General features: G+C 35.1%; 1 protein-coding gene across 2 annotated transcripts in view; it reads left to right on the top strand.

The window, feature by feature from the left end:
- Positions 1–1,106: 1,106 nt before the first annotated feature.
- Positions 1,107–17,932, top strand: part of LOC102591984 (uncharacterized) — a 50,635-nt gene continuing 33,809 nt past the window's right edge. For both annotated transcript variants that reach the window (XM_015307400.1, XM_006344436.2), the window contains exons 1-13: positions 1,107–1,371; positions 1,512–1,685; positions 1,892–1,987; positions 2,758–2,827; positions 6,348–6,478; positions 7,527–7,664; positions 7,743–7,900; positions 12,730–12,898; positions 12,996–13,094; positions 13,219–13,296; positions 13,375–13,434; positions 13,520–13,677; positions 13,775–13,976. In XM_015307400.1, coding sequence (XP_015162886.1) covers positions 1,225–1,371; positions 1,512–1,685; positions 1,892–1,987; positions 2,758–2,827; positions 6,348–6,478; positions 7,527–7,664; positions 7,743–7,900; positions 12,730–12,898; positions 12,996–13,094; positions 13,219–13,296; positions 13,375–13,434; positions 13,520–13,677; positions 13,775–13,976 — 1,680 coding nt within the window. In that variant the 5' untranslated portion in view covers positions 1,107–1,224. The remainder of the gene's footprint in view (positions 1,372–1,511; positions 1,686–1,891; positions 1,988–2,757; positions 2,828–6,347; positions 6,479–7,526; positions 7,665–7,742; positions 7,901–12,729; positions 12,899–12,995; positions 13,095–13,218; positions 13,297–13,374; positions 13,435–13,519; positions 13,678–13,774; positions 13,977–17,932) is intronic.

The raw sequence follows: 17,932 nt of genomic DNA on the forward strand, positions 1-17,932 counted from the left end.
CTCCTTAAAATTGTATTGATTGTTTTTCGTTTGGTATGTATATGATCTCACTTGGACAAAGCTTTCGTCCTTTTAATGTTTTTCTTTGTTTTCTTTCTCATTCAACTCTACTAAATATTTTTGGTGTGAGTTATGACTATTTTCAGCAAGCTTAATTTGATAATTATGAAACAAAACTTGCTCTAAATAAAAGTAATATCTTAAGCTACGAAAGATATGTCTATTAACATAGATTTGCTGTCCTCTATGTCCCAAGTCATTGCTGAGCATATGAGTTATCTAGGTTAGACTCATTTTTAATTTTTGAACGTTCGAAAATATTTTTTTAACATGAGTCTAGAATCCAACATTATGATCTACTTGTACTTTCATAATGCAACAACTATACATACATATTTCTGAAAAAGTCGTAAAGTTGCATTGATGAAGCATCTAGAAGGGCCTCCAGAGCAGCAATTTAATGAAGAATGAATTTCTTAAAGGATCAACAATATTATTTTGTTGTTGTTTCAAATTTATTTTTCTCCTTCTATAAATTTTGTTCGAGTAACAAAGTAACAATAACTAGAAGTGGTGAAAGTTTGACCTCAGACAAGTAGATTGTCTCTAAAAAAATTAATTCATGTTGTTGTGGTGTACATTTTTAACGGTCTTAACTTATTTATAACTAATATTGATTATCGAAAACTTTTATATAATTTGTTTTTAACAAGGAGTTATTTTAACCATAAAATCATCAGTTCTATATTTTTCATGTACAAAAAAAATAGAAAAAAAATATGTTTAATCGCTATATAAAACCATCACTCAGTTGTAACAAGACAATTATATCATCAAACATATATTATGATAAATTATGTAAAAGACAAAAATGATTAGATATCAAAATATTTTTAATTATATATTTAAAATTCTTGAGATATGTGATAATGTCAAATCATTTAATTTATATTGAAATGTTCTTAAAACCTACTAAAATTTACTTTTTTTTTTTCTTATAACAGTCGATTATTGAAAAAGCTGTTCAAAAGCTTAGAAAAATTATTTATTTTGCACGGTAAATAACTTAGTATTATATAAATAAAAAGGTAAAACCCTGAGCTTGTTGGCTGGCAGGTGGTGGTTGCTCATAAAACCCTGCGCCGTGACTCTTGTGCTCTCAAATTCGAACGAAGAAAAGCGCGGGTTGGAAGAATTGGTTTGCTAGGGTTTCTAGTTACTCCAATGGCCACAACTACAGAAGCTAATGATGAAGCTTCAAGAAGAAGCACCACCAAGATTGTTGATGCTTCGCTTTGGTGGGACCCCTTCCCACACTTGCTCGCTGAACTCGAATCTGTTTCTCCCTCCTCTGACCTCCCTCCTCCTCTGGTAATTAGAGTAGCAATTTTTGTTTTTTTTTTGTTTTTGAAATCATAGGGAAATGGTTTTTGGTGGAACTGAAATTTGCATTAGAAAATCAATGTTCTGCTATGTAGTACAGCTATTAATATCTTATTTTTATTACTCAGGAGAAGAAGATAAAGGAAAACCATGCATGGTTTCTGGACACAGTTTCACTATTTAAGCCACCAAACCTGAAATCAAAGGAGGCTTTAGATGCCTGCCGACTGAAGATTGGTCTACACCAGATTACTGTAGAAACTGATAAAAAAGAAGCAGCCTTGAAAATTAGTTCTGCTTTGGTAAAACTCTACTTTTTCTGGACCATATGCAATGTTCGGTACTCAAATCATATTGTTGCGTGGTTGGCCTGTAGTGGCTTTTTAATACAGAAAGTTGTTTTATTCTAACTTTTTTCTGTTTGACATGGATCACCACTACTATTATTCTACATCTTGCCCTTATTTAGTTAATTGTTGTAAGGGGCTAAATCCTCATATTTTTGCAGTGTTTGGATGAGGTGCAGTCATATATTCTTGTTGATAGAACCATTAATCAAAAAAGTATCGTTGCTGATGGTGTATTTCACGAGCTTCCTCATTTGGTTAGTGACAGAATTCCCTTGCTCTTTCATTCTCTAATGCTACTCATACTATATTTTGGAGGAAACAGTTTTTATTAATATTGCGTGGAATAATAACTTCTAGCTTGTCGCTTCGCCTCCTTGGCTTAGTTCAGTGCCTAAGGTTGAGGGACTTGTGAGGTCACAGGCTTGAGCTCTGCGCCATGTGAACTAAGCCTGATATTTAAGTGGAGAAGGGAAGAGGGGGTAGGGTTGGCCCCAAACAGATTTCTCAGTCATCAGAAAAAGAAAAAGAACTTCTAGCTTGTTGAGGTATAAACAGGAAACATGTCTATATCTATCCCCACTGCTATAGCCCACACCCACACCCACACCCACACCCACACCCACACCCACACCCACACCCACACCCACACCCACACCCACACCCACACCCACACCCACACCCACACCCACACCCACACCCACACCCACACCCACACCCACACCCACACCCACACCCACACCCACACCCACACCCACACCCACACCCACACCCACACCCACACCCAAGCCCCACCCAAGTCCTGCAGTATTGAGAATTTCAGGTGAACAAAGTGACACATGGTAATTTACTTCAACAGTGGTCCTTGTTGGTCCAGCCGTGCCTTTGCAACAAAGTACAGTTCACTTGAAATTTAATTTTAAGAATGTTGTAGTGCCTCATTCATTGTGTTGAACTATTTGTTGCAGGAGATGTTTGTACGAGTTCTCTTTTGTTTCATTTTCTTCTTTTTATTGTTGTTATCCAGGTTATGCTTCAGTATTATTTGGAACGGCAATGTTTAATGAAGTGCACACGTCATATAATTATGCAAGCTTGTGAGTCTTTCTTCTGTTTGGTTGTTCCTTATTGCATTGTTATTTTTAAACAACTGTAATAGGAGGTGCATAGGTTCTGCACAGTCCTTGCAGTGTTTCATATATGAGTTATGCTTTTCAACAACATTTGGTAATTTTCTAGGCTGAAATATTTAGTTGAGACTATTAATTTGAGCTCCAAATTTTGTATATCAATTGTAGCCAGATATTTTAGGGTCATTTTAATGAAATCTTTGTTCATTGTGCTGCTACACTGTGATGTGAAAATGCTGAGAAGCACGTTGATGTTGTTCTAAACTTAGTTCTGGTGTTGTTGAAGGTGAAAATGGAGCAAAATGCAATCAAAATGTGAGTTAGTTAAAAAAAGGTGTAGAGGAACGAAATAAATAGAAAGAAAATATATGTAATGCAAGAAAATAACTATAGTTGCAAATATATTAATATAACCACTTATGCTTGCTGTTAATAGTTTATGACACCTGCTTTGTTTGATATTAATGATATGATATTTGATTTTATTAAAAATAAAAAAGATCAAAAAGTACAATTAAGTGAAGTATGCGTATCTTTTAATCAGGACAATTAAGTGAAAAATGTTAAGTAAAAATCGTTGTCAATCAAGTTCAAAAATCATTTGATGATTTTGATTTGGATGCAACGATGTAGTTTTATGTTTTTAATTCATATTTATAAACAAGTTTACAACAAAAATAATAACCACTACGCCTCAATCCCAAACAGGTTGTGATCAATTATATGAAAAATTACTGAACATGTTCCCTATTTAAATTCATCTCAGTCCAATATAGTACAAAATAATAATCAAAAGTACTAGAAGTTCTGTATATTATATTGGCATAAGAATCTCTAGAGCTAAAACTGCTAGAAAGCATAGGGCCTAGAGTAAACGTAATAACATGCAGAACAATTATGGAGAATGTTCATCTGTCTAAAGGGGATAAGATGGGTGAAACCAGGGAGCATTAAAGGAGTCCTGAGCAGCTGGAATAGAGATGACAATGCTTCTAATAAGGAGAAGAGATGGAAACTTGTCCCAACATGTATTTGGTGGACAATCTAGCATGTATTTGGTGGACAATCTGGAAAGAGAGAAACAACAGGAGTTTTGAAAATGGGCAGAATAGCTTACAGAAGATCAAGATGAATTGCTTAGCTCTTTCCTATTTTTGGTGTAAATAAGATATATTAACTAGGACAGAAGACATCTTTGATGTGCTAGATTGTTTACAGGCAACAATCTAGACTAAGACTGTTTTCTCGGTAAGTTGTAACATTTTTGAAGGGGAACTACACTTTTGTTGAAGTATACCTGTGGATATATAGACTAAAGTTACCAGTTTAAAAAAAAACATGACTAAAAATTATATTCCCAATTAATTGGTATCACATATATAAACTGTCATCCACTACACCCTATCATTCGCTAAGTCTGCATTGATTCCAAGAGATTGTAGGTCTTTCTTATGCTAAAACTATAATTTTTTTTGTGATTACTAACATTCATTAAAATAACGTTCGCATAACTCTTCTTTTTGAAAAGGAAAAAGGTTTGCAGGACACTTAACATATTATTTTTGGTAGCTGTACTTATTGTTTAGTGCTAGCTCTTTCGTCATTCAAGACAAAATCGTGGATGATGAATTGAACCTTAGTGCTTGCATTTGACTGTTGTCAAAGTGTGGGAAGTGTCCAACTTGCAATGAACTTGAATTCAAGCTTAAGCGCACCACAAACAAACCTTCAAGGACGCTATTTAGTTTTTCCTTGATTTTATTGTGCACTCTTTCATGCTAGCTTTTTGGTACACTTAAGTGTTCAATTACACCTTCCGAATGGTATAACATATTAGCGTGATCCCACACGTGGGGTCTGGGGACTCAACTCAAGAAAAGCGTTTTCAAAAGTAGGTTTGACAAATACAAGAGCAAAAGTTACAGTGAAAATACTCTACAAAAGGAAAGTACTGACAACAAAAATAGTAAAGATAACTCAAGTAAAAGAAACAACAAGGATACAATTGTAGAATAAGATAATTCTAATAGTAATGCAAGTGGAGTAGGCAAGGTGCATTAAGCTACAACTCTCTACCTACTAACTCTCTACCTTAATTCTCTACGTCAATGCTTTCTTATGTATGGTCATGTCCTGTGTGAGCTGAAGATGTGCCATGTCATATCTAAACACCTCTCCCCAATTCTTCCCCAATCTACCTCTATCTCTCTTTAGACCTATCACTGCCAACTCTGGCACTTCCTTACTAGGGCTTCTGTGTTTTTTCATCTGCTCTTTACATGTCTGAACCATCTCAACCTCGCTTCCCACATTTATCTACCATTGAGGCAACTCTCACTTTGCCCCATATATCTTTATTCCTAATCTTATCTCTCCTAGTGTTCTCACACATCCTTCTATGCGTCCTCATCTCTGCTACATTCATTTTCTGCACATGTGAATTCTTGACTGACCAACACTCTGCTTCTTAAAGATAGTCGGTCTAACACCTACTCTATAAAATTTACCTTTAAGTCTCAGTGGCACCCATCTTTGGAAGGTATCACTTAAACTTGAGTAAACAATTGCTTCCATAGCGTTAAATTGTACTGGTAGAATATGTGCAACAAGAAATGCTTTGATTCTTGAGTATTGTCTTAAATTTTGGACATTGAATTATGTAGTGTCCCCTTGTCTTTGTTAGAGGGACAATATTTTGCTGTTGAGAAAAATGATAACTCAGCAACATGGCAGCCCTATAAGAACACTTAAAGTACTTGTGCGTTGACATGGATATTAGGCCTGATTTCAGGAGAGGCTGATGTTTTCTTGTCACCTTTTCCCTTTAATTTTCAGTTGTAAGTTATATTAGTGTAGAATGTACTCCATCAGCTTATTTTGGGATTTCTAGTGAATTGTTCTTCAAAAGAAAAAAACAGCTTTCTACGAGATTCCATTCAAGTACCAATTGTTGCTTCTATCTCATGAAATTATTGTTTTTTGATTGGAGTACAAATGAGCTGAAAATCTCTTTTCGAATTCACAATACAAATTTATCGTCATTTGAGACTGTTGTCATAGTTTGATATTTTCAATGTTTTAATGCCAACATAGAGCTGAGAGTCCTTATCAATGATCTGTTTGATTGTTTCTTCAATCTTGTTTTTTTTTTCTGACTCTTTTAGATGCTTGGCTTAGATTCCGATGTACATATATCAATTTATTAAAAATTACATCTATTTTCTTTTATCCTTTTTGTTTCTATAACATGTCTCCACCATAATTGTTTATGCATATAAATTTATCTGAAAATTACATCTATTTTCTTTTATTACTTTTTGTTTCTATAACATGTCTGTACCATACTTGTTTATGCATATACACATTTGTTTGAAAATTACATATATTTCCTTTGATTACTTTTTGTTTCTATAACATGTCTCCACCATACTTGTTTATGCATTATATAAATTCATGTATTACTTATCTTATTCGTCTCCTAATGCAGTATATATCGCGACAAGATCTCAAGATTCGTTTATTGTAGATGAGGCACAGAAATTGATTTCTGATGGACTGGACAGGAAATTCTTTTCTGTCCTGCAGGAGAATCTACACTCTAACTTTCCTGAGAACATGGTAAACTATGTTTTGTATTTGGTGTTCAGGATTGAGTTTGTGTGACTTCAACTCAGGATGTGGTGATCAAAAGTGCTGGGCAAGTTTGTGCATGCATGGGATGGGCTTTAAGGGATTGGATAATTTGACAAGTCTCTAAAGTGGCTAATTTAAGAACTTAATACAGAAACAACAACATACCCAGTGAAGTTCCATTAAGTGGGGTTTGGAGAGGGTAGAGTGTACACAGACCTTACCACTACCTCGTTGAGGTAGAGAGATTGTTTTCGAAAGACCCTCGGCTCATTTAAGAACTTAATGATAGATAGTTATGGATGTATGAGCCACTAAGAGTGGTTTCTTGGCCTTTCATCCGCACTAAGAAAAGGAAAACAAGAATAAATGTGTGCGTTATAGGAGAGGAAGGAAAACGAGAGTGAAACTTCACCTTCGAAGGTGACTTTCTCTGCACATTCACCCAATTTTCATAATCCCTTATCTACTAATAAGATAATAATATACATACTTGTGTATTAGAAAGGAATACATTTTTACCTATCAAAGAGAAAAAGAAAAAAGAAAGGCGTGCACTGTTGGATCGGGATGCATTAATATGAAGTAAGAAGAACTTATGAAGCAACAAGTAAAAGGTGAGGATTGAAGAAACTTGGAAGCAAATGTGAGGTGTGGACTTCTATGACTTTCTACTAAATGAATTTGGAGATAATGAACTTGTTGCTCCAAGGACATCAAGGGAAACATGCGAATGTTAATTTGGAAGCCATGTCAAAACAGTTCTGTACTTTGTTTCCCACATAAGCTACTCTTCTTAATTAGAAATTCTAATTTATTGGTTGCATTAGATAAATTTTAGTTTTCTGTCTTATTGCATGAATGGCTGAATTAGCTTGGTGACAAGGTTTCAGCATTTTAGATAGACTCCATCATCGTCTAAATGCTATATATCAGAGTTCTAGTTCGTACTTTCTTCTTTGTTTTCATTTTTAGTGCAATCCGTTCTTGTTAATCATTTCATAGATTGAAGTACCTGCCTTCTCATGCAAAATAGGATGTTGACCTTTATACTTTGTGGGCTGAAGAAATAGTAACTGAAGACAATCTTGTATTGGATGTTCTTTTCCTCATATTTTACGAGTTCTGCCCCTGCACGGGTGAACTGTGGAAAAAATTGTGCTCACTTTATGAGGTACTTCCTTGAAATTTCAGTAGGAGTTATTATCTCTTAGACTTGCATATTTGCTGATTCTAGCACAATTTATTTCAGGGATTCATTTCAAATTCTTATAATTTTGGGAAGTTGGCTGTATCTGCTGAAGCGGTTTCCTCTATTTATCATGCCAAACTGCAGCTGCTGCTTATCCTCATAGAAACTTTGGATTTGGAAAATCTTTTGCAGATGGTTCATGATGAAACTCCGTTCAGGTTGTTGTTAACAGTTCATTAGCTCCATGCTTACTATTACTGTTGTACTTTTTTTAGTCAAGTAAGGAGTAAATTCATTAAAGATGGGGAAAAACTCCAATATACACAAAGGGGTCATTTGATAATAGTTACTAGAGAAAATAATGCAGTATTAGGTTTGGTATTACTATTCCCTTGTTTGATACACTTTTTCAACCCAATTAGTTATACACCCTATTTGGTACTATCCTATGTATAACTAATACATAACAAACCAGGTCTTAACAATATCAAGTTTATTAATGCATGCATTAGCATGGTTAAAGATACAATTTCCCCTGAAAGTGTATAAATATGGAGGGTATCTTTGTAAACAATTTTTTTTAGAAATTATGCAATGCATGTTATTTGTAATACACCAAACCAAACCGTGGAAGTTGTCTTTATTACCCCTTTTTCATCATTAGGATCATTTAATATGAACAAGTCAACCCATCACCAAGTTCCATTACTCCCCAACACATACCATAAAGAAATACACGATTCTATACACTTAACAAGGGTCGAGAAATCCACTTGCCTCAAATAATCGAACAATCACTCCGGGACTTGAGCCTTGCCCTTTCGTTGTGCTTCCAAATCAATGCAATTTATTCAAATAAGTAATCACAATAAAATTTTGAAACTAACCACACCCATATTACTGTATGTTTTAGCCTTGACCCAAAAACTCACCTAACTCTATAACCAAGTTCCTAAATCTTGATGCCAGCCAATAGGTCAAATCTCATATTTCCTAAATTTCAAACCTAGGGTTTAGTCTTAATTTCTCCAAACACTGCAACCCTAATAGTTTTCATATAATATCATACCCCCAATATTTAATTACCTATCTCAATATGTCAAAACTCGAATCATTATGTGATGAACATAAGAAAAAAACTCAATATTAACAATAATATGTAACCCTTACCAAACAGAAAGCTTAACCCAATTTGAATCCATTATATTGCCACTTTCAATCATTGCCAAATAATGGCCAATACTAATTGCTGGCAGTCATAGTTAATTGACCATCAAAATAATTGAAAGGAAAGATTTAGACGTAGCAATTACCTGTGTCAAGTGTTCGTGTCGATGGCGGAGGTGGTATTCTCCAGACCTTTTCCCCTTTTTTCCCTTGTAAAATAATTATGTACTAAAAGTGACTAACCCCACTAACTCATTTTAATAAATATGGGCCAAGTGATATAGGGTATTAAATAAATTAACAATATATTTTAGTCCATTAACCATCAATCAAATTAATTATTTAAAATTACCCGTCAACTAAACAACCGTAGTTAATGAATAGCTCCAAACTTCCCAAACCAACTTCACCGATTGATAAAAAATGACTCGGGGCAATTATAGGGAGGGGTAAAACTGTAATTTTATGAAAATTTTCAAAAATGACCTTCCAAGTTATTTCAATTTTTTATAAAGTAATCTCTGAATGTTATACCCACACCACATGTGCTCCCAATAATTAAGCCTACTTCTTTCCCATGTCTTGAAAGTTATATTACCACTTAGATCCTCTCACCACTGCATAATGTTTCTCCAAAGACCACACTAAAAGGAATACTAATGTTTCTAGTTTTCCACCCTCTTCCAATATTTCGTATTATTCTGCTATTACATGTGAAATATAAAAAGCTTCTCATTGGCTTGAGTAATAATGTACCAGAGGTGCTCAAGAAATATGAATTTTGGATTATGTAGAGTATGATACATAAGCATCTCTCTGTTTAAGCTTAGGTAAGTGTAGTATTTGTAATTAAATATACAATATTATATAGTGTCCTGTAGAATATTCTCTATGATCTTTCTTATTCAAGTATAGTGAATCCAGGCGTGTATGAATCTAGATACATATGCACTTGATATTCTAACATGTCCTTTCAAACTCAACATGGAGAAACCAACTTGAATTTGCTTATTTAAAAAAGTAGAAGTTGGTGCTGAACTCTTGCTAGAATAGTGGCTAGTGCACAACCACCAAAACTAAAAGTGGTGTTGAAATTCTTTATTCCAGAAACTCACTGGTAACTACACAATGGAAAAAGTGCTTCTAGCACTACATACAGAAAGAAATCTATTCTCAATCATTGAAAAAGATATAGTGTTGCAAATCTTCTGAACATTATCAGTGTAACATGAATTTGCAGAACAATGGCAATAAATTCAAAGTTTAGAGGGGGGAGTCGATCATGTAAAATTTGCTGTGCTGTTATCACTGGTTTCTAGAGCGATGAATGGTAGTTGAATGATCTTAGATAGAAGAGCATGTTTGAATGGTCTTATGGAGACCAGGGCACTTGTTGCAGGAGAGAGGAGCATTGTCGGGCACCGAAGAACCCCATGAACTACCCAAAACCTCATAAGGTCCATAAGGGCTACCATTCATCCACAAGAGCAATTGTCTAATTGTAGATATGCAATATCTTATCCAATTTCTCCACCTGTACACAAGACGCATGCTCTCATAATGAAGTTTCGGAAGTTGCAGTTGACATGATCATATGCCTTCCCAAGGTTCAACATACACAAAATATGCAGGGGCTTTATCAGCCACATAGAGTTTCAATCCTTCCAACACTGTAGTTTCATCAAAGTCTCTTTGCAGCCATTCTTTCTCCTCCTCTGATGAAAGACCTTCCTGTCATGTTGAATTCAGGCCTCCAGGTTTCAGTTTCAGCATAAAGATCCTGATGGTAGCCTACTATTTCCATTTTTGTATCTCTAGGATCAGTAATAACTTCCCTTGAACTTCCTTGTTATCAATATGGTTAAATCTTTGTGAGAGTTGGCCATTTTCTAGAAAAACGTGGTGTTTTTGTCTCCTTCCTTCAACCATTAAGTTCTAGACATTTGCCTCCATTAAATCTCTTCATATTTAGTTACCTCTTAGATTTCCATATAAAATTAGCTTTTTGTAATATTTCATCCTCAATAAATGCGCGCTCAATTCTTGCAAGTTATCCAGTATTAAACTCTGGTTCATTATCTCTATCTTCTTTATTTTTAAATTCCCATAGTTGTTTGTGTGAGAAATATAGGAAAAGAATAGTATTGAATTGTTGTTGTGTCTACATTATTACATTGAGACCCTATTTATAGACACTAGAATACAATCCTTTACCAAGTAGGATACTATTTACTATGCCTATTTCTATTTGTATTCCTATTCCTATTCCTATTCTAAATAGGATTGTATAAACCTATTCCTATGCTAATAGGATTGAATAAACCTATTCCTATTCTAATAGGATTGTATAAACCTATTCCTATTCTAATAGGATTGTATAAACGTTTCCATGTTCTAACAGTTTGCATTCCATTTCTTCAGCTTAGCTTTCATACTTTAAAGAAAATATTTGCATTCTTAACATTAATTAGGTGTACAGACTTTGTTTCTGGGTTATGTGCTAAATGACTTTGAGTAATGTTTTTATATGTTTCTTTTTTGAGAAATATTTGGTCTAGATATGTTAATAAAACAACATATGAATGACCTATTAAACAAACTAAGTTTGGTGAACTGTTGTGGAGCAGTGGAGGTACTGTAGTGAAATTCTTTGGCCAAGATTAGATTAGCCAAATCAATTATGTATTCTCATTGCTTCGTGTGAGAGCAATAAATACTACTGCCTGGATATGATTAGCCAAGTCAATTAGGATCATTGCTTCATATCAGGAGTTGCATCAACTTTGGTGCTGTCTGTGGAGCAGTTAAAGATTATTATGTTTTTTGTTTATGCCAGTCCTTATGTTCAACAACAACAACAACAACAACAACAAACCCAGTGAAATCCCACTAAGTGGGGTCTGAGGAGGGTATAGTGTATGCAAACTTTACCACTACCTCGTGGAGATAGAAATGCCGTTTATGAAAGACTCTCGGCTCAAGTGCATCAAACCCAAGTAGAATAAGAAGAAAACAATGAAGAAAGCATAGTCATTAATAAGAAAAACAGTGCAAAGTCTCCACAAGAAAACACTAACAACAGTAAAATATTGATAATCAAATACAATAACATATGACAAGAACTACAAGGGTACGACTAGTACTAAGACATGCACTAACAAACCTAAACCTTCACAAGCCAAGACACCCTCCACCCCTACTATCCCTCTACCCTAATCCGCGACCTCCACTCCTTCCTATCTAGAGTCATGTCCTCGCCTCCTCGGTAATATAAAGCTGCGCCATATCTTGTCTAATCATCTCTCCCCAATACTTCTTCGGTTACCTCTACCCCTCCGCGAATCCCCTATAACCAGCCTCTCGCATGCCCAGTCCAAGATATTCTTTTTATATTTGTTGAGTTTTAACTATATTTAATGTCACTAGCAGCTCACCAAAACTAGATTATCATTATTGGCACTTCTGTGAATAAGTAAAACAACATTTCATAGTGGAAATCAATTAAACTACAAGATTCCCACACATCATATGCACTGATGTATCACTATCACAATTATGGTCTCGAATGATTCAATGAACTGCAGTCTAGTGCAACTCCTTTGGAGTATGAATAGCTTTTTCTCTAAGTCATGTTGCAAATTGTGTGATATCTACTTTTAATTATGGAGGGCAATTGCATGGCTTTTCTGCTGGATGATTGACCCCATTGGAGGGAAGATCAAATAGTACTGGTTAGCTATAAACCTCCGTCTTGTTTTCTCATCTTCTTATGGGTTCTTCAACTTCTCTCAAGATTTTCTGTTCACAGTTTAGCATTGTTGCTTAGGTATGTTTGTCCTATTTCCTTATTGACTTAATGGCTACCTTTTTTCAAAATCAGGCAGGGTTATGTTACTTTTTCTTTGTCGGAGGTGGAAGAAATTGATGCTATGGTGTCCACTTTTGATGTTTTCGAAAACAATGAATCGGGACCATTGGTTTTGGCATGGGCAGTGTTTCTCTGTCTAATTTCATCTCTTCCAGGAAAAGAAGAAAACAATAAACTGATGGTCTGTTGTGCTTCATATTGCGTAATTGACTTGCTTGTGCTTTCTCCAATAGCTGTAAAGTTTTGACATTGTTTTGCATGTCTTAATGCTGTTTCAGGAGATCGATCATATTGGTTATGTCCGCCAAGCTTTTGAAGCTGGATCATTGAGTTCTTTTCTTGAAATTATTGAAAATGATATACTGAGGGATTTTGATGTGAGTGAATTGCTTGTTTATTCATTATATGAAAATTATATTTCACCCATCTTACCTTTCTAAAATATTCAGGTGGTGCATTATATCATTTTATCTTTGCTTTGATATTTATTAGTTTTTTCAGGGTCCTATTACTGGTTTTAGAAGTGTTTTGCGGACATTTTTATCAGCATTTATTGCATCTTATGAGATCAATCTCCAGGTTATTTAATTTCAAAGAATTCATTACTTTTTGAAGGAACACACACATCTTAATTATCATGCCTTTCCTGTTTTGCAGCTGGAGGATGGTAACCTGAAATTGATATTGGATATTCTTTGCAAAATTTATCAAGGGGAGGTTTGGATGATTGTTGTGTTTTTGAGCCTTCAAATTCATATGTTCTCTCATTAATACATGGTGACTATTGCCGTATTTTGTGCAGGAGTCCCTCTGTACTCAGTTTTGGGATAGGGAAAGTTTTGTTGATGGTCCTATCAGGTGCCTTCTTTGCAGCTTGGAGGGTGAATTCCCATTTAGAACTGCTGAACTTTTACAGTTGTTAACTGCACTTTGTGAAGGAGCGTGGCCTGCGGAATGTGTGTAAGTAACTTTCTCTTTCCGAGGAATCATGAAGGATCCTTTCATTTATGTTGTTTGTAGAATGTGTTATGAGAAATTATGTATGCGTCTTGAACAGATTTAATTTTCTCGACAAGTCCACTGGATTGTCATCTCCTGTTGACATCAGTAGCTGTGCAATTGTGAATGATGCTTCTCAGACTGTTATGGTGGTCCAACCATTACATCTTCCTGGTATTGAGGGTCTGGTCATTCCTAGTGGAACCCGTGGTCATCTGTTAAAGATGATTGATACGGATATTGCTCTAGTTAGATGGGAGGTAACTATAACTGCTATTATATTCATTTCACTATTATGCTTCTTTGACTGTTCAATTCTTTCTACCACTAGCTATGGGAGCAAGCTTACCCTGATTTTTCGAAAGTTGTACTTTTTAGGAGCTAATTATGCTGTATTCATCTTCATTTTCATGCGTATCTTGGTATTAGTTTCTTGTTGATGCATGTCTTTGATAAAATTCATTTTGTGACTTTGGTTTTGCAACATTCTATTGTTGACACAGCCAAACTTCAATGTTTAGAGAATTTTTAGATGTTAATATCGGACTGCTTTATGTTCCTTCTATATGACTTTGATGCAAATTCCATAATGGATATAATATGAAGTGTGATTTTTTTTTTCCAAACTGCTAAAGTAGTAATTGTATTAACGGAAAAGGGTAAAAAATGTCCTTAAACTATGTGAAATTAACAAAAATGTCCTTGGTTAATAGTTTGGTCCAAAAATGCCCTTATTGTTATTTAGTGGGTCACAAATGTCCTCTTCCTACTGAAAATAATAGTATTTTTTTTTCTTTTTTAAACATATGCTATTCCTAAAAAATATTACTATTAAAAAAATTAATTCTTGTTTCTTTTCTTTTTAACTCACTTTAACTAATAAATAAGTAGGAGATGATCTTTTTTTTCTTCTTAATCTCACTTAAACGATTAAAATAAAATAACTCAATTTACCTTTTTAACTAATACTCTAGGATATATATATATATATATTTTTTTTTTTTTTTTTGATAACCGAGAAATCCGTCTGTGACCCGCCCTTTGGACCAATCACAGCCTTCTAAACTCGGTGGATAATGGGCCCGCCCCTCTACCCTTCTCCACTTAAATACCGGGCTTCACTTTGCATGGTGTGGGGCTTGAACCTGCGACCTGAGCCACAAATCCTCCACCTTTTGCCACTTGAGCTAAGCCTTGGGGCCTGTAGGATATATATATATATAAGATCACAATAACTCCGTCATCAATTTTCATTTAGACAATGATAAAAAATTCCTAATAAAATAGAATTTCTTAATCTTTTTCGAATTGAAGTAGGATAAGCATTTTCTAATTAAAAAAATTATCATTAGGAAAAGAATGTGTTTAAAAGCAAAAGAAATAGTAATATATTTGTTTGGAAAAAGGGAATTTTCGATCCATTAAGTAACAATAAAGGCCTTGTTGGACCAAACTATTGACGGCAAAGGCAGTTTTAGACCAAACTAATAATATTAACTGATTCCATTCTACTCCTGTAATGAGGCTATAAAGTCAAGCACAGTATTTTTCATTGTTAACATCCTGTAGGTTAGACCAAATAGCCACAAACCATAAGCAAGTGTGCTTAATCTTCTGTATCACCGTTATTTTTCTTTCAAAGCATCTTGCACTCCTTTCCTTCCATATTATCTGACACACGTGCTGGCACAGTATTCCAAATTTTCCTCACTGATTTACGCATTCCCTAACACCCCTGCTGGCCAGATGATCCTTTACTGAACAGGGCCTGACAAACGAGACCCTGAAAAGTTGAAAAAACAGCAACCAGCAACCAGCAACCAGATTTGTCTTGGTACTGTGTATTGTGAAAAAAGATGGCTGCCACTTTCCTCCTCACTGTTGCAATGAAGCTTCTGCTACAAATTGACACCCTTCAGTATAGGTTGCCTTGGGTGGAGACATGCATTCTGTGAGGCTATCCACATAAAACATCTGACTTCATAGGTAGCTTTTGTTGGTTTTCTCATTCCTAAGGACTTCCTGAAATAGCTTAATGGTGGAGCATAGTCTTGCCAAGGCTTAGTTTGAGGGTTCCAGTCCCTCCTTCCGCTCCTGGCTTCATCGTCTAGTGGTAACAAGTGGAGTGCATAGGCCAGTTTATACTTCAGAGATAGGGGCAAGTAGTTAGCACTTAGCAGCCACTTGCACAAGGTTCTAAGCCTATTTTACTAATAAGAGGAAAGGTGCAAGCCAAAACTGACTCCTAACAAGTTGCGTTCATTTCTATGATATCAACTCACACACGACACCAGCAATAACTTGACTCTTTGGAAAATGAAACCATATGCACAATCTCTCAATGGGGCTGGAAGGAACTTCTAAAACAATTCATGCCTTTCTGTTTCTATGGTCTGAATTCTTTCTTTATTTTCATTGTTCCCTGGACTTTTTATCAATATGAGGTAATTGTAACACTATTTATGACACATGAATCGCTTGCAAGGCCAGCTTGTGTCGTCTCTATCACTGTTAAGTATCTTCTAGCAAGAGTTTAAATAGAACACTGCATCTCTCTGCCTAGTCCATATGGAAGTATATGGTACTTTTTCATCCAGACCACCTTCTTGAGATTTTCTAAAACAAAGAATTCCCAATCAAAACAATTTTTATGAAAATTAGGACATAGTTGTGTAGGCATAAAAAGCTCAAAAGTAATTTTTTGATTCCCATTATCACAACTCAGCTCCAGTGTTATCAAAAGCGAAAAGCGCAAAAAAACTTTTAAGGTTCATAGGGGCTTTAAGAGCAAAAAGCGCAAATAAAGCACGAGCTTTATTGAGAAAAGGCACTAATGGAGAAAACATCAAAATATGTATTTAGTGTTAGACTAATAATTATAAGCATGAAAACAAATATATGGACAAATAAATTGATTGTTTTTATGATAAATTGAAATATCAATGGTTTAGCATCCCCTCTTCAGGAAATGCTCATTCACAAGGAAAAGTATGTCTTAGAGCTTTGATGATGACACTGAAGCGCACATTAAGCGAGGTGAAGCACTCAATGCGTTTTGAGCCTCATTTTAGGGCTTAAGCGCACCTTTGATAACACTACCCAACTCCCCAACTAATTTTTTTGATAAAAAGTAATGAAATTATATTTGTGTGCATAACAAGCTGCCCGTATACCAGAAGTATACCCAAAGTAGAAAATCTACAAAATAAATATGGTTTTCTACTAAAGATATCAATCTTCTATACATTAAGAAACATCATGGGTGCACCAAATGGAAATAAGTATAAGAGACTATTTCTCACTTGAATAAAATTCAACTTTGCACCCTCAAAAGCCTTTTCTTTCTCTCCAAACGACCCACATAAGTGCTAGTGGTGCCACATTCCATGCCTTTGTGGCATCACTCAAGTTACCCAAACCATATTGCTGTTTCGTGCACTCATGTAAGACAATGCCTTCTTGTACTTGAGAAAAGAGCTAGAAGTGTGATCGAAAGTGTAGCTGGCTTAAAGAATTTGCTACCTGACACTGTAATTCTTATCGTTAGTAGGTCCATTTATTTTGTTGGCTGTATTTGATAACTAGTTAGAGAATGTCATCCACACACATGCTCTGAACCAGAAATGCACCAAGGAAATTAGATCTTGTATTTGAAGTTTGGCCAGTCAGCAAGTTTTTTTTTTTGGCGAAAATGCTTCTTTTTCATGTTTTAGAATGTGGTGTGCTAGAGGTCAAACACACCTAAGTTGCTGTCTAATGCAGTCTGATAATACAATCCCCCTTATGGACTTGAGTACAGGATTAGAAGTGTGTTTGAAAATGTAATTCACTTGAAATTGTTTGAAACCGAATTTCATATCGTTTATTAGTCATATTATTTTGTAGATGTTACTTGATGATTGGTCAGATATTGTCATGTGTACACTTCTGATTCTGAACTTGGAATACACCAAGGAAAAATCTTTTATTTTAAGATTAGCTAGTCAGCAAGTTAATTCATCTTGGATTACTTAGCATGTAAACAATTCTCTCTCAAGTTTTTGTTGTGCTGAAGATCTAAAAGTTTACCCGGTTATTCCATATATTTATGGGTCACGTTGCTAAAAAAGTAGCTAAGGTTTTGTCCAAAATTATCCTGTAACCGAGGTTGGTTTTCTATAAAGCTAGAACATAAGAGAAAATGAAATCTTACCGCCACCCCCCCTCCGCCGCCGCG

The sequence above is a fragment of the Solanum tuberosum genome, unplaced genomic scaffold, assembly GCF_000226075.1.
Source record: "Solanum tuberosum cultivar DM 1-3 516 R44 unplaced genomic scaffold, SolTub_3.0 scf00055, whole genome shotgun sequence".
NCBI classification, from domain to species: domain Eukaryota; kingdom Viridiplantae; phylum Streptophyta; class Magnoliopsida; order Solanales; family Solanaceae; genus Solanum; species Solanum tuberosum.